The sequence below is a fragment of the Conger conger genome, chromosome 19 (assembly GCF_963514075.1).
Source record: "Conger conger chromosome 19, fConCon1.1, whole genome shotgun sequence".
NCBI lineage: Eukaryota > Metazoa > Chordata > Actinopteri > Anguilliformes > Congridae > Conger > Conger conger.
The window spans coordinates 4,618,627-4,642,733 of record NC_083778.1 but is presented as its reverse complement, the minus strand read 5'-3'; the positions used below and the strand labels follow the sequence as shown (position 1 = coordinate 4,642,733).

The following is a 24,107-nucleotide window of genomic DNA, read 5'->3' as shown; positions in this document are numbered from 1 at the left end:
CCTGCTATTTTCTGGTTATCCCTGAGTCTGCGCATGGTTCCTCCAGCCCTCATTCCTGATAGCTGCAGTATTTCCAGGGCTTAATGAGGAAATAGATTTGTAATTTGATTTGTTTTTTTTTTCTTTTGGGCGAGACATGAGATTTAATAGATTTTCATTTATGTTTGGCGATTTTTCCGACGCTATATTACATACGTCACATACGTTTTATGTAAGATTTAAAGTATTTGGGGGTTGCCCTGTGCATTGGATTTCGGCGATATTTATGGTAATTAGCCGAAGCGTCATGGGTCAACAAATAAACCTGACTGAGCCTCACCTCTGCTTATTCACCCTGATGAAGGCCTGTGTGCCGCAACGCGTCGGTGCCGTATAATAAAGGCTGTTTAACGCATCCATATCTGTTTGCAAACAGATTTTGGAAAGTATGATATTAGCATGAAATTTGGACTTTACAAAGATCGTTATGCCAACCCCTCTCTCTTAGGTCACATCTCTGTCTGGTCAAAGTGAACGAGAAAGTCCTCTTTGAGTCTGTGGAAGCAACACAATATGAATGAGACTTGTTTGAGATTGTGACTCAGTTTTTAAAACAGAGAGGCTGAGAATGCACCCAGCTTGTTTGGCTGAGAGACTTTGGGAAAAAGCTCAATTAGTCCATTTGTGTTTGAGTTTCACCACACAGGATGACCAGCTGGGAGCGCACATTGTCAGAATCACATGCCCAACAATGTTCACCTTCATTGCCATCCCACGCAATTACCAAACTGAGCAAGGCAAGGATGACAATCATTGTCCAGGAATAATAAAAATAAAAATAAATACTATCAGCAATCCTGCAAAGGTAGCTCACATCAAGGCCACAACTCGCCCAAGAAAGACAGCCTCGCCTGACAGTCACTACTCCATGCCAAGCTCCCAGGTCAACACTGCTAGCCCCACCGACACATCAGCCAAGCTCCCAGGTCAACACTGCTAGCTCCACCGACACATCAGCCAAGCTCCCAGGTCAACACTGCTAGCTCCACTGACACATCAGCCAAGCTCCCAGGTCAACACTGCTAGCTCCACCGACACATCAGCCAAGCTCCAGGTCAACACTGCTAGCTCCACCGACACATCGGCCAAGCTCCCAGGTCAACACTGCTAGCTCCACCGACACATCAGCCAAGCTCCCAGGTCAACACTGCTAGCTCCACTGACACATCAGCCAAGCTCCCAGGTCAACACTGCTAGCCCCACCGACACATCAGCCAAGCTCCAGGTCAACACTGCTAGCTCCACTAACACATCAGCCATGCTCCCAGGTCAACACTGCTAGCTCCACCGACACATCAGCCAAGCTCCCAGGTCAACACTGCTAGCTCCACTGACAAATCAGCACAGCGGGAGAGCGGAGGGCTTACCCACTGAATTGGCTGCATTAAGGAGATGCAGGTAACTGGGGTCAGGATCTGCAGCAGAATGGATGAAGAGTGACGGGCTGATCAGTCAGGCAGGCAGGCGGTAGGCCAAGCAGCATAATAATAAGGGGCTGTCACTTACTGCTGCCTCAGCCGGTTGTGCACCCACCGCACCTACAACTTCTAGCGACAGTGCCTCTGCTGGTTGTGGTGAACCAGCTACAGTGTGGGAGGAAAGTGTCAGAGACAACAGACAGCAGCAGCCCACCACAAATCAGACACCCGCTCGGACTGCTCCAGCTCAGCATCCAGCAGCAGCAATTGCACCACCACCATCACAGAGCGACCCTCAAATGCTTCATCAAAAAGCATGTACTATACTTTTGTCTTGAAAGAATGAGAGATTCTATACTTCTAATATTTTTCTTGCCATATTGTCTTCTAGCTGACTGAAGGTCATTTGAAGTTCTTCAGTTAGAACAGTTAGAATTCTCATTTGGGTCCGTCCTTTCATGCTGTGGCTTTAACTGAAAAGAGCTGCTTCCACATAGTTTTTGTTCACTAGCTATGATTGCCTTGAGCAAAATGGAGAACAGCCTCACATTGGTCTTTGCCTGGGGCCTCCAAATCACTAAAACCACCCCTGATCATGGTGCTTTTGTTGTAATAATAATAATAAAACCTTACAATACATGTAATTTGGCTTCCTTTCCTTTTTCAACGCTGAATCCGACAGAGACAAACAGTGGATACAGTGGTTTCCATGCAACGTCTATGCAACTTGTTGTTTGGGAGAACGTAGAACACGTAGGCTATATATTGGTGACCTGTAACTTCAGATTAAGATAACGTGAACTGGTTGGTGTGATAGTAGTGATACATTTTAGCCATTATTCTTTAAGATATGTTTTAGTTTCTTATAATTTAAAAACACTTGGCTGTGAAGAAGCTCAGTCAAAAACTTGGTCCGGCTACCTCAAGTGAGGTCACCCGCTAGCTATACCCACTGCTTGACCGGAGGGTGCGAGGTGTGCTGAAATTCGTAAATTACATTACATTACATTATTGGCATTTGGTATATGTCCCGAAAGGAACAGTATTCATGATGCACATCTGACACACAGACATCTTCACCATAATAAGCTGCTAGCTCGTTTATATATTGTATTGAATCTCAGGCGAAGAAATACTTGGGGTTAAGGGCTTGATATTTTGATGCCATTTCCCACACATCAGCAAATCTCATCTTCGTCTGTGTTATGAACGCGTCAAGAACCTGGAAGTATGTCTGTACTTTGTACTGAGGATTTAACCTGGGCTCATCAGTTGACTCATCAAACCCTCTCCTTTTTTCCTTACTCGAACATCGGCATATTCTCTATTTGGCCTGCTGTAGCTCGACCGCCAGCTACAGTTAAAGTAATTTTTTACACCACTCTCACAATAAGGGGAGAGAGAACCCTACTAAAATCACCGATGAGCCCCACACAAGTGCTATTCAATCAAATTAATCAGGTTAATCAGATGGACGCTGATATTCTTAGAAAATGACATATCTCAATGTACAGAATTGGGTCAGCACAGTTACTAATGACGAAGCAGAAACACTATGCAGAGCAGTCTGCACTCTCAAAGATCACACTGTGTAAATTTCAGGTAGAGGTAGTGAATGAATAGTAAAGTAACAATAAATAGGCAAACAAACAAAATACACCATCAACCAATTACATCAGTGTTACACTGCAAATTGTAGTGATATCACACAGAGATACTATCTGCCCAAATGAGCTATTGCACTCTGACCAAGGTACCAGCCCAAAGTAGGTTTGCAGGAATTGAAAAGACACATACAATAAAAACACAGCGACAAGTCGGAGTTCATAAACCATTCAGGAGGCCCACGATTCAGGTCACCTGCTCCCCTCTTTCATAATGCGCCACCCCCTGGTGGACCCGCAGCTATTACACGCTCCTGAATATGCATCTTAAGCGGTGATAAGGCACGTTACTAAATCAGAGGATAATAAAATACTCAAATTATAAATCAGGGAAAAACAGTGACTGAAGGCGCGCCACCTCTTACATAGTCAGGAGCAGGAGAACACACAAAACACCAAAAGAATAAGAGTTAGATTTAATTACATTACTTTCCCGCTGCCACGCAAACCCCAACCTCAATAATTTTAAACGAAAATAAAGAAGAAATCAGAACCTCATTTTTGACACACAACCCCAAACCACATGGCAAGCTTATGTTCACCTAGAATGGGACGGAACAAACCGCTTACCCTGTTTCAGTATTTTCCTCCGACAATTCTCTCTGCTTGCATCAAATCGCCATCCACTCAATGCTGCGCTTGAAACATAAAACATGGGAAACTATGACCAACGCTGTCGAACTATAAGCCTTCCATGTTCTAGTTTTACTTGTGAATCTGACACAGAGACTTACTTGATAAAAAGTATCCAGGCTGCACGAATTTACAATTCTTACAATTCGTACATTACACCAATAACCGCGAGAAAAAGATACTTTCGCAATTTGATTTCCGCGCTGCTTGGCTTCCCTTTTGCACAACCGCAAGACAGGTAACAACAGCACAGGTAAAGTGACGTATCCCCTTTGTCTAGGTAAACCAGGTGACTGACGGAAGACTCTCATGTCCTAATGCCCCACCTGTCACATGCATTTGATCCGGCCATCTTTGACAGGTCTGTTGCTCATTTATCCATGTTAAGGAACTCCTCATCTGACCGTAATATTTTAAAGTGATTTTCACAGTTGTCTATAAGTTCAAGAGCTGTGTATAGATTTATCGACTCCTTTTGAAGATAGTTACACAGAGCAAAGGTTTTATGGAGAGAGATTTGGAGATGTGAGGAAAATGGCATCGCCTCGCAGAAAGGAGGTCCAGGGCCTCTCTGTGTGGAGTTTACATGTTCTTTTCAGTGAAATTATAAAGTTAAGTTGAGGGCTTGCTAGCAAATATCATTTAGGTCTGCTGATCATGTTCACAAAGTGAAGTAGTTTATTAAAATGGTTCAGGATAGATTTAAAACGAGATGTAGCAAGTTAGCCAGCTAATTTATAACTAACTCCAGAAATGTCTCCAGATGAGTTTGTTAAAAGTAAGTGGAGAGAGGAGGCAGACAGAAATAGAAGAGAAAGCACAACTGCCAATGAAGAGCGGTAAGAAACAGAAAGATAGAAGTGAGAAGTGGTGAGGATGTGTAAATAAATGGAGGAATAGGTGAGGAGGAGGCACAAATGAGTGAATGGTCAGAGGAGGAGAGAGTGGACTGGAGCACGTCACAGGTAGCCAACACAGGAGCAGAAGATTCCTTAAAGTGATATTACAGTTTGGTACAACATACATACTGATGTTATTACAACTGAGTTGTAGCACTGTAGGGAAGAAGACAACTTCAATAGTTATTCTCTGTATAATCTAAAGATTTCTAAACTTGTTTTCACTTTGTTATTATGGAGTATTGAGTGTAGAAATGGCAATTTCTTCCATTTAAAATGAAATCTACAAATAGTGAAGGGGTGAGAGCTTTCAGTATCTAGTCTTGATTCTTGGCTTTTGAGTGCCTTTGGAGCAGGGGTGCACAGCAAGGACCGATCCACTTCAAGATTTTGTGCCAACTTCTGCTCTTAATTATTTCATTATCTAAATTATGTCTTGATCAGACAATTTTATATGAACCAGCTACAACTTCAGACTGCAAGTGTATCCTAAAGATTGTACTGTGCTCAAGTACAGCAGTGAACCAATGTCATTTCTAGAGCTGGCTGAAAAATGAAGGTAATTGAAGGTAATTGGTTGGAGCATGAGCATGAGCATGTTTTGTGGCTGCCTTTAGCTGTGTTAGCTTGCAATGCTGTGGGAAGTTTGCCACAGAAAACCAAAAGCAAACTCCCTGGCCACTGTGACAGATGTGTGTTATATTTTACATCTTCCCATTAACTGTGCCAAATGTCCCACAGCATTGCAAACATGTTACCTAACCTTTTTATTCTATAATGGATTCATTCTTCTTTACAGACTGAACAGCTGTGGCCTAAGAAAGAAGTCCTTTGAAATATTGGCCTCAGCTCTCCAGTCATCAAACTCACCCCTGAGAGATCTGGACCTCAGCTACAATAACCTGGGAGATTCAGGAGTGAAGCTGCTCTGTGTTGGACTGATGAGTCCAAACTGTAAACTACAGAGACTGGGGTGAGTAGTGCGGTGTTCTGTGTGACCTTAACTCAATAGAATTAGTGATTATGTCTCCATGCAGTGAAATGATGAAAAGCTCTTTCTCTCTTAGTTTACTACTCTGTCCATCGGCATTCTTCCTTTTTCCACATGAGTCTCATCCCTCTCTTCTTACTCCTCTATCACAGCAAAGAAAAGCAGGATAAAACCTGATGAGTCTTAGGGTTGGCAGGTTTGTGTTTCCTGACCAGAATGTAAGGTTTGAGTGGAGTCTGTAGTATCAGGGCACAGGTGATGACTGGATGCTGGATGTCTGATTGATGTGGTAAAAGACTGACCACCTGCAAAGTAAAATGTTTCAGGCCTGTCACACATTACAGTCTTCATCCATCTCCACTATTCACTACCTGCTATGAACTGTAAAGAGCTCATTCCCACCTACAGAACAGGACTTTTGTGCTGACTGTGGCTATATTCTTCCTTGAATTAAATGATTATAACACACTCTGCTGCTTTGTGTAGGCAGGAAATCCTTGCGGTTTATTCTGGCTAGCGATAAGTTCCTCCTGGCTTTGCTTTAATTCCTTGTATCCTCTACCAGTCGCCTAGGGTGAAATAGACTCATTATATGTTATCGTGTAATATTATATCAGGCAAATATTGCACTTCCAACGGAGTGCGCAACCCTGTCTGTAAGTTCTTAACAGCAGCATATTTACAGATTTAATGCCAATCAAGTCTGTCTGGCAGAATCCATTGGGAAGAGGGATGAAAACATGACAAATTCTTATTTTAACCAATGCATTTTTTTTAAATGACACACAATCGACCAGCATGCCTGGAAGTAAAATATGTGGACTGAACTAGCCTAGACTGCTGCAACTGTGAGGTTACACTGCACCATGAAAATGTACATGTAAACCATTAATTTGGCAATTAGGCTATTATCTAACTTACAGTGTTGACATGTAACTTCTAAGATGGCCCAAAATAAAGTTGAAAATGCAATTAAATTTGTCAGTACAGTTTTTATAAAAAGAAAAAGATAGGAACAGCGTCGGTTACACAGTTAACTGTTTAAAAAGTGGGATTGTATCAGTTTACAAAAACTGATTATTTGTCCCATCCCTACCTCGTGTAGTGTTTTTACAGTGACAGGAGTGCAGTCGATCGCACTGATTACATTTGGGAACGCGCTGTAAATTGCGCTTTGGCGTTGGCTTGTTCACCTGCAGTGTAGGGAAACCGTATGTATCGTTGGGTCATTCCAATTATGCCATCCCACACAGATGGCTTGACGAGGCTCAATGATATCAAAATCAACAAAATCGGCTCATAAGCCAGTCATCATCTTGGGTCCCTGAACACCCTCTCCATCTGAAGCCTGCCATTGGCAAAGCCCCTAAAGCAGCCATTGCGCATCATTGCGCACAGGCATCACCCAGCCCTTTTATAACCCTTTCACAAATAGTGGAATTGCTTAACACTTTGAATCAATCAGTGTGGATGAACTGATGTCCCAAGTCCAGTATGAAAATTAATTGAATGTGATATGGAGTCCAAATATTTGAGTGAAATTGTCATTAGAACATATTGTCTGTATTTCACTACTTTGCCTGCAGGGTCACTATTTCCCTCTGCCTCCATAATGTGCGTACGCATGGGTCAAAGTTTCCCTAAATGTACGCATAAACGTTTTTTTTATGAATTACAATTTATGCTTAAAGTGGCGTACCCACATTTCAAGCCCTTTTTTTTCAACTTGCTAATTAAGCAGGGCAATTTAGAATGTGGCAGCACAGATGGCGCAGTGGGTAGCACTGCCGCCTCACAGCAAGGAGGTCCTGGGTTCGAAATCCCCGTCAGACAGGGCCTCTCTGTGTAGAGTTTGCCTGTTCTCCCCGTGTCTGTGTGGGTTTCCTCCGGGTACTCCGGTTTCCTCCCACAGTCCAAAGACATGCAGGTTAGGCTGATTGGAGAGTCTAAATTGCCCATAGGTATGAGTGTGTGAGTGAATGGTGTGTGTGCCCTGCGATGGACTGGCGACCTATCCAGGGTGTATTGCTGCCTTTCGCCCAATGTATGCTGGGATAGGCTCCAGCCCCCCTGCAACCCTGTTCTGGATAAGCGGGTTAAGGTAATGGATGGATGGATCTTTGACAGGTCTGTTGCTAATTTATCCATATAAAGGAACTCCTCATCTGACCGTAATATTTTAAACCTAAAGTTTAGGTTTGCTGATCATGTTCAGAAAGTGAAGTAGTTTATTAAAATGGTACAGGATCGATCTAAAATTAGATGTTGCAAGTTAGCTAGGTTGTTTATAACTTACTCAGTCAAGAAAATGTTTAAAAGTGAATATGTCTCCAGATGAGTTTCTTAAAAGTAAGTGGAGAGAGAAGGCAGACAGAAATAAAAGAGAAAGCACAACTGCCAATGAAGAGCGGTAAGAAACAGAAAGATAGAAGTGAGAAGTGGTGAGGATGTGTAAATAAATGGAGGAATAGGTGAGGAGGAGGCACAAATGAGCGAATGGTCAGAAGAGGAGAGAGTGGACTGGAGCACGTCACAGGTAGCCAACACAGCAGCAGAAGATTCCTTGAAGTGATATTACAGTTGAGTACAACATACATACTGATGTTATTACAACTGAGTTGTAGCACTGTAGGGAAGAAGACAACTTCAATAGTTTAGCTTATTGTTGAAAGATTCTCTGGATAATCATGAAGATTATTAAACTTGTTTTCACTTTGTCATTATGGTATATTGAGTTTAGAAAAACAAATCTATAAAAACTGAAGCAGTGAGAGCTTTCAGTATGTAGTCTTGATTCTTGCCTTTTGAGTGGCATGGATTCTGTTACTAGCTTTTTTTCTGTTTTGAGTGCCATGGATTCTGTTTTTGCCTTTTTTTCTGTTAGGACCAGAATTGTGCCAAATGAAGTGAAGAAAGCCATTAAAAACATTGTTAAGGGCAGAGAAAAAAACAAAAAACAGTCAAAGACATTGGTGATGCAATAGGCCTACCGAAAAAATGTGGAACATCAAACAGTTACAGGATCAGCTGAATGTATCTGATATATTTTAAAGTTCTGCCACGCCTCACAACTAAAGACATGCAAAGACACTTACACAAAAGGAATCACTTGTACTTGGGTACAGCTACAGCACAAAATTAAACCAGGGGTGCCAAGTTTTTGTTTATGTAGGGAGCCCACAGGATATGAGCATGTCGTATGTATGTCAGTCTGTGTTTACCTGTGTTAGCTTGCAATGCTGTGGGAAGTCTGTCACAGAAAACCAAAAGGAAAAAAGCAAACTCCCTGGCCACTGTGACAGATGTGTTATATTTTACATCTTACCATTAACTGTGCCAAATGTCCCACAGCTTTGCAAACTAACTCACTGTCCACTCTGACAGATGTTATCTTTTACATCTTACCTAACCATTTTATTCTATAATGTATTAATTCTTCTTTACAGACTGCACAGTTGTAACCTAAGAGAGAAGTCCTGTGAAATTGTGGCCTCAGCTCTCCAGTCATCAAACTCACCCCTGAGAGATCTGGACCTCAGCAGCAATAACCTGGGAGATGCAGGAGGGAAGCTGCTCTGTGCTGCACTGATGAGTCCAAACTGTAAACTACAGAGACTGGACCTCAGCAGCAATAACCTGGGAGATACAGGAGTGGAGCTGCTCTGTGCTGGACTGATGAGTCCAAACTGTAAACTACAGAGACTGGACCTCAGCAGCAATAACCTGGGAGATACAGGAGTGAAGCTGCTCTGTGCTGGACTGATGAGTCCAAACTGTAAACTACAGAGACTGGGGTGGGTAGTGCGGTGTTCTGTGTGACCTTAACTAAATAGAATTAGTGATTATGGCTCAATGCAGTGAAATGATGAAAAGCTCTTTCTCTCTTAGTTTACTACTCTGTCCATTGGCATCCTTTCTTTTTCCACATTAGTCTCATCCCTCTCTTCTTACTCCTCTATCACAGCAAAGAAAAGCAGGATAAAACCTGATGAGTCTTAGGGTTGGCAGGTTAGTGTTTCCTGACCAGAATGTAAGGTTTGAGTGGAGTCTGTAGTATCAGGGCACAGGTGATGACTGGATGCTGGATGTCTGATTGATGTGGTAAAAGACTGACCACCTGCATAGTAAAATGTTTCAGGTCTGTCACACATTACAGTCTTCATCCATCTCCACTATTCACTACCTGCTATGAACTGTTATCAAATCCTTAATTGTACCCCACTCTCTGATGTGGCCTGTAGCGTAGTGGTTAAGGTAAATGACTGGGACACGCAAGGTTGGTGGTTCTAATCCCGGTATAGCCACAATAAGATCCGCACAGCCATTGGGCCCTTGAGCAAGGCCCTTAACCCTGCATTGCTCCAGGGGAGGATTGTCTCCTGCTTAGTCTAATCAACTGTACGTTGCTCTGGATAAGAGCGTCTGCCAAATGCCAATAATGTAATGGAATGTAATGATGAAGGGGAGCTGTACTCCTCACAATACAGTACACCTCATTCCCATCTACAGAACAGGACTTGTCTGCCTTGGATGTTAGTTCAGAAACTGAAACATATGGGTGTTAATACCTTTATAACAAGAGGGTAATTTTATTTCACTAATAATGTCCAGTCTGTGAAGGAGAATGCTCCTCTCAGAGCTAAGATCAGTCAGCACAGGGGCCCCTCAGGGTTTGTTGTGGGTCCCCAGGCCAACAAGTTATCAGTCCAATTACCAAATATATAATCCAATTTGTAAAATCAGGCGTCTTGCAGCAAAGTGCTGAATAATAGGCTTTTATTCCATCTGATGGAATCCAAGTACAAAAGCAGTGATCATCCGCAGAGCACAGAACAGCAAGCGCACACACACACACACACACTCACACACACACACACACACACACACACGCACACACACACACACACACACACACACACAGAGTGAGCAGAGCCGAGCAAGCAGTGCACACACAAGCAATCACAAATGTTCAATTTTTTTAATTTGTGTAGCGCATTTTATAGAAGAAGTTTACAGAGGGCAAAAACTTGGGCCAAATAGCAAGCACATGAGGTAAAAACTCCCCATTGGGGTCTAAAACCCTCTAACAGAGGCTCAGGAGAAACCCGGCTTTTGAAGTGGAGCCTATCCTCTGCTGGCCAGCAAGGTCTAAAGGTAGGATGGATAAGACAGAAATTTAGTGAATTAGATGAATTCAAATAGGTTGAACCGGTTTTAGTTAAATCAAAACTAGCTGGAAAGGCAAGAAGTTCAAATGAGGGAAAGTATAGTGAGCAGTTTGAGGGGTGGTGAGATGCAGTTGGAGCTCCAGGATATGAGAAGGTGTGGGCATGAACCAGGGGAAAATGGGCATTTTCCAGCATATACATCAGGTTTTTTCTGTTCAATAAATATTCAGTAAAACTAATATTAGTTCTTGAGCTTTTGAGTCATTCATCACATTGAAATCGGAAATTTCACTGAATTGACTTCATCCACATTGAGAAATAAGTGTGAATTTATGCATTTTCCATTCGTCATGAGAATTTTCAAATGTTCAAAAAGTGTCAAGATACAAAAGGTAAAGATTTTTTCCCTATTTGCCTGTGGTACATTGCTTAAGAGAAGGTACCACAGGTGAATAGACCCGCCCTGACCTAAATTCAGTGCAGCCGTTAGTATTTGGACAGTAGTACAAGTACACTCCAGTGCATGTGTAATGAAAGATGGCGTTAAAGTGCAGACTGTTGTCTTTAAACTGAGGGTATTGTCGTGAGCCACGGACCCCTTGCCGAGCTCAGACCTCACGTTCCCACGAGCAGTACCCCACGAGGAGGTGTCTCGGGGACGAACTCAAGTACTCCGAACGTTTTGGAGCCCTGGTAAGTTCTACTGAACTTCCAGCCCAGTCTCGAAGTGAAGGGTGTGATGCAAATCTGGTATACGATGTCCTGTATTCAATGTATTCCTCTAAAGAATCTTTATCACTGATGATTATAGTAAGATATACTTTATTATAATCAATCAAAAGAATAGTTATACAGATTACAGTGTAAATATCATCTTTCAGTTTGCTGATCACATGCAAGTTACATATACCCCTTTAGCTCTTTCTAATTTACCTTTCCACCCTGATGTTTAAAAGTCAAGGTACACCCCTCAAATACCCATCCTCCTCTTTGGCCTTTACCTTATCTTATGGCTCCCCCTTCACGGAGATAAAAGCTACTGAACTTCCATTAATACAATGGGTACGAACACCCCTAAAGTCTACTACTTATTTATATCGTATATATCTTACTAAAAAATAAAAGACATAAAAATGAAAGGAAACTTATAACGTTGAGCTTCTATGTACTACTTTTCCTACTTTTATAAGTAATATAGGTTATAATTACCACTCATGCCCTAAATATAGTCATCTCGTTTTCTGCGGGATTTGATCCCTCCTCCTTGCAGTTGATGAGCTCTTTGAACAGCTGCATTGGTTTGGGAATCTGGGGCAGGATCAGGACCCAGACTTTCGAAAGACGTGACTTTGCGCTTCGTACTTCTCCTGCCTGTTGTATGGGATGTGCACTGGTATGTCTTCGAACACGTCGGGGGTTTTTGCAGTGCAGCCGCAGCATATGCCTCTCCTCACTGACACCAAGGTTAGGGGGGGAGGCTTCAGGTTCTTGCATGGGTCCAGCAGGAAGGTGTTCTGTAGCGTGGAGGAACACCTCTTCGACATCAGTCCCGCTGCCACAACTCTTGGGCTGAGTGGCGCGCAGAGGGAGCGCGCCACTCCAGCATGACTACAGCTGTCCTGCGTTGCTCTCTCTTCAACAGCTCGTAGATATCTTCTGAAGCAAAATTCTAAGATCCCATCCTAAGGTCTAAAAGCTTATTCCTTATATATCTTTTTTGCATGCAAAAGTGTACCTTTTTGATCAGAAATGTCCCCAATATTTCAAGCGGGAAGACATTTATCTCTTATGCAACTTGTTTTTTAGTGACCATATTCATCACTTCTGTTTTTCCCACTGTCATTTTCTCATACCTCAAAATAAATTTCCCCAATATTTTATCTCATGTGCCCCTCTGGTTTGGAGTTTCCACCATCTCAATATACGAGTGGAAAAACACTAGCTCTTATGTAATTTTTTAATGAACCTATTCATCACTGGTATTTGTCTCCCTGTCATAATCTCTCCTTGGACTCTCTCCAAACTTTGACTTCATACAAGCCAGAAGTTAGTGCCCTCCACCATCTCAACACACTCTTCAGGTGCCCCTCTCCGTGGCGCCTTAAGGGACCTACAAAGGACATCCAGCCAATAGCTGAGTGTAAATCATCCTCCAACTCTTCTATAGTCAGTCCTTTGAATCTATCCAATAAATTATTTGTGCTATAATCAGGAAGGCCCTTGAAGCCTCTTAATCTTCTTTCGGTATTGACATCCCTTCCGTTTTCCTTTTTTTTTTTCTTTAGCCAGGCATTGTGCCCCTCCCCTGTAGGGTTGGGGTATTCTCAGTCAGAACTTTAACTTTGCTCCTTAAAACCCTAAATCTAAGTCCCCCGACTTCAGACTCCTCTACTGACAAGTATGGCTGCTCATTATCTCTGAACCACATATTTTTCTTCTTACGGGCGTTCTTACTACCACCTCGATGGCGTGTGCGAGGGGTTAACAATGCATTCCTTCCTAACCCATCCCCCGTCAATCTCTCATCAGGGGGGCCTAGGGCCGGGTCCTCGACACCCCCTTCAACCCCTCGCACTAAGCCAATCTTAGCCCGTAAGTGCCTCTCAATTAACCCATACAGCTTTAATATCCAGGTATCAAATGGTAGGGAGTACCAAGTACTAACTGGTCTCCCATCTATCATCCTCCTCATTGTTTTTTATCATCAACCAAGCCCATGAGCGCACCTACCAATGGGAGAGTGTTCTGCCCTATCTCCTGCACATATGCCTATATGACGTACGCTGAGGAGAGCACTCACCCCTCCCTTACATTTTTTCTGGTTATCTGTCACATGAACAATTTATTCTTTTAAGCAGTCCTCTGACTATATGCATGAGAATACATATCTGGATATATAAATCCTAGGTTATATTATACTTTTCTTCCATAATCCCTCCTTTTATCATATAAACGATAACATGTTCAAAGAGAAAATAATTTGTCTACTTTGCTCATCCTGATACATAGAATAACATAAGATAATCATACTGATTCATAAGATAAACATAGAATAACTAGGAATAACTATGGAAAATATTCTATATAATATTCCCCCTTTTGCGGCTTCTAAGCCACACACATAGCAAGCTTATCCAACATTAATCTGCCTGTTTCGTGCCTCACTCCATCGTTAGCCACCTCATTTTAGACAGTTGCACATCCGCAGTGTGCTAATATAAAAACAATAAATTAAATAACAAAACACTGATGCAACCAATAGTCCCAAAAGCCACTCCTCTATAGGAGCCTCGTATCCAAAGTCCGTTGTCTTCATGTTGAAGCAGACGCATTCCAGGCATCCCCGCATGTCTCCTTGCAGTGTGGAATGGGCAATGTCTCTTACATCTTCGGAACTTCACCCCCTTCAGGTTCAGGGATTCATCATGTAACCAGGAAACTGTTCCTTCCATCGAGGAGAGCCTGCCAATCTTTCTAGCCTGGCTAGAACCTGTCTTCCCGTACCTTGCCGCAGAGGATGGATAAGGGTGTACCCAGTGCACGAATCTTGGGTATATGTAACCTATTCTGTTTCTTAATTACATTAAAAGAGAAATGTCCATTCTCTTCATGTATTTTTTGAACCAACGCCTCTCCCTCTGTCGGAGGCACGACTTGTTTAGTCCCTACTTTATTAGAATTTACTGTCCTATACAGTCTTCTAATATTGTAGCTTATTCTATATTTTCTCGATTCCTTTCGAGTTCGAGTATTACGGTTTCACTACTTAGGTGCCTATCACCTTTCTCGTCAGTGCCAGTAATCAACTCGAGCCCCTCGAGCAGGAATCTACTCGGGCAGTGCCTCACTAGGCCGTGAGCAGTTCTCAACTACTCGTGCCCCACGTTGGGCGCCAAAATTGTCGTGAGCCACGGACCCCTTGCCGAGCTCAGACCTCACGTTCCCACGAGCAGTACCCCACGAGGAGGTGTCTCGGGGACGAACTCAAGTACTCCGAACGTCCTGGAGCCCTGGTAAGTTCTACTGAACTTCCAGCCCAGTCTCGAAGTGAAGGGTGTGATGCAAATCTGGTATTCGATGTCCTGTATTCAATGTATTCCTCTAAAGAATCTTTATCACATATGATTATAGTAAGATATACTTTATTATAATCAATCAAAAGAATAGAGTTATACAGATTACAGTGTAAATATCATCTTTTCAGTTTGCTGATCACATGCAAGTTACATATACCCCTTTAGCTCTTTCTAATTTACCTTTCCACCATGATGTTTAAAAGTCAAGGTACACCCTTCAAATACCCATCCTCTTTGGCCTTAGCCTTATCCTATAGCTCCCCCTTCTGGATGTTTAAAAGAAACTATTCCTAGAATAGTATATTTATCTAACTATAATAACTTCTCTACATTTTTCTACCTTATATAGTACCTTAATGAGAAATAAAATACATTAAAATAAAAGGAAACTTATAATGTATTACTTCTATGTATTATTTTTCCTATTTCTACAAGTAATATAGATTATAATTACCACTCCAGCTTGGTTATAGTTGTTCTGCGTGGCTCTTTCTTCAACAGCTCGTAGATATCTTCTGAAGCCAAATTCTAAGATCCTACCCTAAGGTCTAAAAGCTTATTCCTTATATATCTTTTTTGCATACAAAAGTGTACCTTTTTGATAAGAAATGTACGCAATATTTCAAGCGGGAAGATATTTATCTCTTATGTAACTTGTTTTTTAATGACCATATTCATTATTTCTGTTTTTCCAACTGTCATTTTCTCATACCTCAAAAGAAATTTCCCGAATACTTTATCTCATGTGCCCCTCCAGTTTGGGAATTTCCACCATCTTAATATACGAGTGGAAAAACACTAGCTTTTTTGTATTTTTTTAAGGAACCTATTCATCACTGGTGTCTGTTTCAATTTCATAGTCTCTCCTTGACTTCCTCCACACCTTGATCTCATGCAAGCCAGAAGTTAATGCCTGCCACCATCTCAATACACTCTTCAGGTGCCCATTTTTGTGGCGCCTTAAGGGATCTACAAAGGACATCCAGCTAATAGCTCAGTGTAATTCATCATTTAACTCCTCCATTGTTAGTCCTTTGAATCTATCCGATAAATAATGTGTGTTATAATCAGGAAGGCCCTTGAAGCCTCTTAATCTTCTTTCGGTATTGACATCCTTTCCATTTTCCTTATCTCTCTTACATTCTCCTCATACTCTTTGAACTCCCAATTATCTTAATTGTTTTTCTCATCCTGTTGCTTTAACCAGGCCTTGTGCTCCTCCCCTGTAGGAGCAAGCCCGCACGTGTCAACCAAGTATGTTATCACATCTACCGTCTCCTTGAATGCCAAACTCCCTGGGTCACCAATTTCCCGTTCAGCTTGTTCAGCATCTTCCATGGTCATGCTAGAACACATTCTACTCATGGCCTCAGTCAGGCCTTTAGCCTTGCTCTCTAAAACCCTGAATCTAAGTCCTCTGACTTCACGGTTGTACATTTATCTTGTACCATATACTTCTCCTCTTATGGGAGCTTTTACTCCTACCCCATTGGCGTGTGCGAGGGGTTAACAATGCATTCCTGCCTAACCCATCTTCTGTCAATCTCTCAGGGCCTAGGGCCGGGTCCTCGACAGTATTTGCATCCATATCTGTGTAGGAATTACAGCCCTTTTTATGCATTGTCCCCGATTTCAGGGCACCATAACATTTGGAACAAATGGCTTTACAGGTGTTTCTGATTAGTGTGTTCAATGCTTCCTCACTGAACATATGTTTCGCTGTTTGGAAGTATATCCGTGCCATAATGAAAATGAAAATGGCTTTTGCGTTTTCATTTAAATTATGATATGGTGTTAAAGTACATGGAATCAAAACGGGATGTAATTCTCGATTTGCATTTTCATTTTGGCGCGCATATGCTTCCTTATAGCACAGCCTACAATAGTAATCTGTGTTAATCATGAATTGTGTTCTTATTAATTTGGTTAAACCATCGGACAAAACTACCATTCCCATAATTCTGGGGGAGACAAAATAGTGAGAGAAATTGAGCCGACATAATTAGGAGAGAGCTGAGAAATCTTTTCAATAGCCAATCGATTTCTTAACCGTAGATTCAGCAACTCATGTTTGTAAGACATGTGGCTAGGTGTTTACTAAGTTAATAAGGTTTATGAACTTTTAATGCACGAAGATCGCTTCCGCTCCAACAGACGGTGGTAATGTACGGATTAATTACAACAGATTTCCCACCTCCTTTTAACCTGGAGTCATGCACGACATAAACATTTCAGCAACATATTTTTTTTAGCTCCCAGAACTGATCAAACGTGCCAGCGACATACATGCAAGAATATTTTTCTTTTTGTTTAAAACTAAACTCGAAATTGGTCGGGTGGTTCGATCCCCGGTGTAGCCACAATAAGATCCACGCAGCCGCTGGGCCTTGAGCATTTCTCCAGTTGAGGATCGTCTCCTGCTTAGTCAAATCAACTGTACTTAACTCAATAAATTAAGTCCTAGTGGACTTCAACATCTACCACATTCAATAAACCCAGGGCCAGATTGCAGATTAGGGTTACATATGTGAGAGCTTTCAGTATCTAGTTTTGATTCCAGCCGTTTGATTGCCTTTGGAAGTGTTTTTCTTTCTTTTTTAAAAGTTTTTTTTAATCAGTTATCATAAAATGGATCGTATGCTCACGTCCTCCTGGCCCTCATCACATTATTTGAACTCTAACCAAAGCTATTAACATTTAACTGTTAAGACGGTCCGTAAATATGAACAGTCCGAGCCACAAAAATGAAGAATGTTTGCGAACATATAAATATTATTTAAAAATAAATGGGCTTAATGGACGAATTAAATGTTGTGCCTTTATGTTTGAAGGTCCCTCGTCATAACACCCGTATCCTGCGATGTGTTATTATTGTAGGCTAATATCAAAGTTATTATTAAAATTGCGATGAAAAATCTAACAAAGCGTTGTGCTGCGTTCTCTGACCTAACTTGATGACGAAACGGTTATTTTGAACATTATTGTCTGTTTTTTTGAAGAGCTATTGAAGTCAGAAAATCTAATTTAGAACATAAAACTAACCTTACCGCATTATTGGGGAAGGCTCAAAAGGATTATGGGACAGTGGCAAAATAAATCTTCCCGTTTAGAATAAAATATGTCGGTAAAAAATGCTAATTAAAGTTCATTAGAATGATATTTAGTAATTTCCAAAATTTCATTTTCAGCAAATGAGTTCATATATTTTACTTTTGTTTCCCCGATCTAAATTTGGAGATGATACCAAACTGGGAGGGTTTGTGAACAGTTTGAAATCTTCCAAAATAATTCACGAGGATTTAAACGGAATACAGAAGTGGTCGGAAACCTAGCAAATGAAATTGAACGTTGCTGAGCGCCTCTGACTCTGCTTCCGCTGTTAGCGGGTGTAGTTTCGCAGCAGGTCTGAGAAATAATATCATTACTGGTTAGGAAGTTGGACATTCTTTTGTTCACTGATATTTTATTTTATTTACCGGTGCGTATATACATTGTCTGTGATAGTGGTAGACTTCACGAGGTAATTTAACATTAAGCTATGTTCGATTGGCTAGTTTTCACAATTGGGTGAAAGCCAACAACAGTAACAACAGTGGAGGGGAACAATTTGAGTGATGGCTATAAGCTGTGTACAATTGTATTTTTATAAAATGAACAAAGCTTACAGTAAACCAGCTATCATGGCCGCGGTAACCGACCGACTCTTCCGCCACGTTTTAAACAATGTCGTCATGGTTACTGTCACACTTAGGCCATAGATAAACTGGGAAGAACGTAATTTTGAATTGAATGTGATTTTCCATTTAGCTAAGTGAATATTTCGAAATTGATGGCCAGAATACTGTGAAGTCATCATATTTAAATTACTTGGTAAGTTGATTAGGGCATTTACACCCCCTAGCTGTGTCAATATCCACAATATACCACAGGTTTGAGTTCCATAACACTTTTATACGACAATTATTACATTTATCTTTAAAAATGTTCACAAAAGAAAGACAAGACAAACTTTATATGAACGTGTTTTTAATGGAACTATATTTTATGGTGAATGTATTCTTCCTGAACAGTAGTTTATTGGTTGATAAGCAACAGTATTGCTAACGCTATTGCAAAAATGTATCCCCACCGCACTAACTTTAGCCAGCTTGCGATTTTACGTTACACCTGATGACACTGACACAAGTCATTTGTGTAAACGTTTATCTGGACACATTCAGATAACGTGCAGTTATTTAAATAATTCAGAGCGTCGTCATGAGTCATTTGCTTCAGCAGGCTTTGGTGGTCTTGCCGACAATCGCTGAGATGGTCAAAGGACAAAATAACTCATTTTGTTTTACTTTGGGAGGCTACTAGCGGCGTGATGATAACATGAAGTTAATTTAGGTTACAAAGTAGATTACGGTGATCTAAACGCAGAGTAGGCGGCACGGATGGTGCAGTGGGTAGCACTGCCGCCTCACAGCAAGGAGGTCCTGGGTTCGAATCCCCGTCGGCCGGGGCCTCTCTGTGCGGAGTTTGCATGTTCTCCCCGTGTCTGCGTGGGTTTCCTCCGGGTACTCCGGTTTCCTCCCACAGTCCAAAGACATGCATGTTAGGCTGATTGGAGAGTCTAAATTGCCCATAGGTATGAGTGTGTGAGTGAATGGTGTGTGTGCCCTGTGATGGACTGGCGACCCATCCAGGGTGTATTCCTGCCTTTCGCCCAATGTATGCTGGGATAGGCTCCAGCCCCCCTGCGACCCTGTTCAGGATAAGCAGGTTCAGATAATGGATGGATGGATGGATAAACGCAGAGTAAAATTAAAAGATTTGTGAACATCGTGGATATTGGCACGGCTTGGACGCAAACTGACCAATGGAGACAATGGACCAGACCTATCCCTTATATAAATGGTTACAAGACTAGGAGAAAAATAACTGTCCATTAACAGTTATTTTTTATCCATTTATGTGTAATGATGAATGTTGAACTTTTTAAAAATGTATATATGTTTGCTGACCGAAGAACATATCACGGGGGATCCCCACAGTGATCATATGAACACTTTCTTGTGTTTGCAAAATTCATGTTTGCAAATCAGATTCTGTCTCATATGTGATCATCATAGAGAAAATGTTTGGTAATTAAATCCTTGCAGTGGGTTCCAAACCTTTATGTTTTTTTGGTTAATGAAGCTAAATAGTTGCCTTAGAATTGGATTAATTGGTGGATGAATTTATGAAATAATTTAAGAATCATTTATGAATATAATTTACACAACCCTCTCCCTGTTTTTTTTTTTGTATGTACCACTCAGGGATGCAGAGGCAAATAGGAAATGACATATGTATAAACTGGCAAGGTGAACATTATTACAATCTCCAGTGAATTTTAATGTTTGTGTGTGTGTCCATGTGTATGTGGTTTCTCCACAGGCTGGGTTGGTGTAATCTCACAGAGGGCTGCTGTGATGTTCTGGCCTCAGTCTTGCGTTCTCCTCACTCAGAGCTGAGTGATCTGCAGCTGAGAGACAACGAGCTGCAGGATTCAGGAGTGAGAGCGCTCTCTGCTGGACTGGAGGACCCATACTGTAAACTGCAGAGACTGGGGTGAGTACAAACACAAACCCTTCAATCGGGGTTGGAAAAGGGGCAATAAAAGCAAAATGCAGGGGCTTTTTCAAAATAAATGTGTGAAATTTACATAGAAGCATTTCAGCTTTTTTTTTAAAACAGTTGTAGTGACAAACTACTATCATGTGCAATTGGCATCAATATAAGTTAAAGCTACAGGCAGGGGAGGAGGTCTCACAGAATTTTTGATGAAGAAGCGATCCATAGTACCTCTGAGATGGGTAATACAATGATCACATTTGTTCTATGATGGGGAGGTGCACAGACTTCCTTTCCATTTTCTTTTCCAACTATAAACACAAGAAGAAAAAGATAATTCAATTTTACAGTATATAGTAGGCTATAATATAAAATAATATAGTAAAATAATGATATTCTATATTAATAATTATGGATGTGGAAACATCACATTACATTTTATTCAGCAGACACTTCAAGGTCATAGAACAAACAACAGAACAGGTCGGATAAGGTCCAATTTGCAAAGGATCGGTTATAAGGCAATGAACATGAGTCTAGTACGCAAGGTAGATAGGCCAGGTCTGTAAGTATTAAGGTCAGGAACTGCAGTACTGAGACAAATACACATGTGAAGGTCCTAGATTAAAGTAGATAATACAACACAGGGCTAAAGTCTGAGACTGGTGAAGATAAGTGACAATAGATTAGCAGACTCCCACAGAGGAGTCAAGGTACAGTGTGAAGAGGTGAGTCTTCAGACTGGTAGAAAATGGGCAGTGAGTGAGCAGTTCTTATAGCAATGGGGAGGTTGTTTCACCACTGGGGAGCTAGAGTAGAGAAGCTCTGTAGTCGGGACAAGCGAGAGCCATTCACTCAGCTGGCAGGATGAGCAAGTCGGGCTGGCATTTGGACATTCCTCGGCTGTGTCCCAATCGGTGCTCTTGCCTACTTGCACTGATTCGGAGGTGGTCCCTGTTTTTGGCATCTCTGTGGTTTCCCTGTTTTTATGCTTTCTGTGATTCTTCTACGGTTTTGTATGGCAACTGTCAACCTTATAGTTGCCTTATATAGACCTACAGGTAAGCACACTTCTGAACTCGATAGCTCATTGTTTAATTAATGTGTGCTAACCTGCACTCCGACCCGTATATCACATCAATTCCCAGAAGTATCCACTGTAATGTTTAAAATTTGGGATGATTTAGCAGCTAGTGACAGATGAGTTAATCACAGTCCAAAAACTTCAGCCTGAGTTTAGGGGGCAGCCTATAGCGTAGTGGCTAAGGTGCTTGACTGGGACCAAGAAGGTTGGTGGTTCAAGCCCCAGCGAAGCTGCAGTAAGATCTGTGCTGCTGCTGAACCCTTGAGCAAGGCCCTTAGCCCCACATTGATCCAGGGGATTGGCTCCTGCTTAATCTAATGAACTGTCAGCTAAATAACTGAGATGTAATGTAATGTTCTGCTAAATTAACGACAAACGGCATGCTCTTACTTTCCAAGATAATTCAAAGCCATCCAATACATCAGCCTATAAGTGTATTTTACTTTTATCCTTGGAGCAGTTTTTTAAAAAGTTAAAGCGCTTGTTACTGTTGCTACAGTTGCTACAGTGCGTTATTTCAATCATTTCCCACTACTGCACCTAAGGTCTTTGGTTTATTTAATAAATGAATCTTAAAAAACACTGTGATTTCTGGCTCTTTCTGTTTACTGTTATTTTCAACATCTTTGCTGTGACTGCTCCGTGACTTTAGTCCAGCATTTCCTAACCTTTTTCCTTCAGTGGTGCACTTTCCACATTTACAGAATCATGTCACACCACTCTAAAAAGCCAGTGACATAGGCTACACTGATGTGATGTCAACAGTAGCCATGAATGTCTCTGGGAGTTTGAATTTCTAGACGATTTTTAGTGACCTTTATCTTGGCTTTTGTGAATGGGATTACATTTTTCCCGCAGGATTTTATGAAGCTGTTATGACGGTACTTGGACTGCTTTGGTAGTGTGGTTTTACTCTTTTGTGCCAGAGGGCTCTGTCCCTGGCTGTGAGCGGGACACTACCTACACCAAACCACCATCATCAAACGGTGTTTGTGTTTGTTTTTCCTTTTCATACCACATTTTCGGTTTCATATCACTATTTCCATAGAGTGCACTAAGTTTGGGGGTGCACACCCGGCTGCTAGCTCACGTTTCCCAGGGCAAACATACGCAACACATCCACTCCATATTCACACCCTAACAGTTAAATCGCTCATTTAAAATAACACACACATAAATGTCTTTGTTACTTTGCCACCGTTTATTGTTGTCCAGCTGTTAAATGTTGTGGAGCCCTCTGTGTGTTTAGGTTTGAGACCTCTAGAATTTTTCATATTTAAAAAAATTAAAGACCATATTTAAAAATGCATGGCATCTAATCTAATCTAATGTTGCTTAAATTACGTTAACCAATGATATTTGAAACTATTTGAAGCCTACATGAATCTCATGACCGCCTAGTGTTTTCACCCAACTCTCTCTCTATTGCTCTGAGGAAATCCATAAGCAGAAGCCAACACTATCATTGTTTTCTGGTTACCAAATTACCCGCTGCGACAGGAAATATGTTAAACCTGGTTTTTCTTTCTTTTCAGTTTGTGTTGACGCAGAAGCAAACTGCCAAATGAAACACAAAACCAGTGTAGATGTAGAAGTGACCTAGGTGTAAGAACTGGCCCATCAGTCACTGCTGTGAAGAGGTCTGAGTAGTAGTAGGCAGGACAATAGGTCTGGGGGTGTCAGCAAGCTGCATAATGTATGCATGAGCTTTGGGTGGGAGGTTTAAGAGTTATGATGTATGTGGTTTAATGATTTTACAATAGCAATTTTTTATGCGTCGTATTGGTGATATAATGTTTGTGAAGTATTATAGCATCAGTGTCTGCGCCCTTAGAAACCTGTAATACCTATTATGAAATCATATGCTGCAAAACCATTTCTAATAAATAAAGGACACAACTGAATACAGTGTTTCCCCTCGGATTTTCTTCCCGTAGCAGTGCACCGATTTGAAGAATTTAGACTTCGAGATTTAATAAAAAGAATGAGGCAGGATCCTCCTGAATATCAGACTTTATTTTTCACGCAGACCATGAAGCCGAGGTGACTCTGCAGAGTGACCTCACATCATTCAGCTATACACCATCTTTTATACAGTTTCAGACGGGCTTATTCCCGCCCCACAGCTGTCCGTCTACCTCCCGCCACAATGATTTCTCAATACGTGATGAAGATAAGTCAACTCTGATTGGTTTGGCACCAATTGTGCTTAGTATTGTGGAATCAGCGTGGTTCTAAAATACATGTTCCCTCCACCATTTCCTCGAGGGCCCGCAGGACCCACACCTGAAACCCTTGCTCCCCTCTCGGACCATTCCAGCTCCAGAGCTCCTGAAGTGCATACAAACAGGAAAAGGATACAGTATAACTAACAGTGAATGTGTCTTAATAAAACTTAGTGCATATATTATATATTTCATATTTATGGCTACCAGTCACGTTGTTTTCATTGGTTATCACATTAATATGGCTTTTGATATGAGTGCATATTAAATACGTATTACCATTGTGCAAAAGAATGGCCTGTAGGAGGCTCT

General features: G+C 41.5%; 2 protein-coding genes across 2 annotated transcripts in view; both read left to right on the top strand.

Annotated features, from left to right (window-relative positions):
- Positions 1–24,107, top strand: part of LOC133118954 (NACHT, LRR and PYD domains-containing protein 12-like) — a 687,468-nt gene that overhangs the window by 24,218 nt on the left and 639,143 nt on the right. The gene's annotated exons all lie outside the window — the stretch shown is intronic.
- LOC133119287 (NACHT, LRR and PYD domains-containing protein 12-like) overlaps positions 1–24,107 on the top strand; it is a 64,323-nt gene that overhangs the window by 23,376 nt on the left and 16,840 nt on the right. The window contains exons 5-7 of the mRNA XM_061229816.1: positions 5,453–5,626; positions 9,091–9,274; positions 20,320–20,483. Of these exons, the coding sequence (XP_061085800.1) occupies positions 5,453–5,626; positions 9,091–9,274; positions 20,320–20,483 (522 nt within the window). The remainder of the gene's footprint in view (positions 1–5,452; positions 5,627–9,090; positions 9,275–20,319; positions 20,484–24,107) is intronic.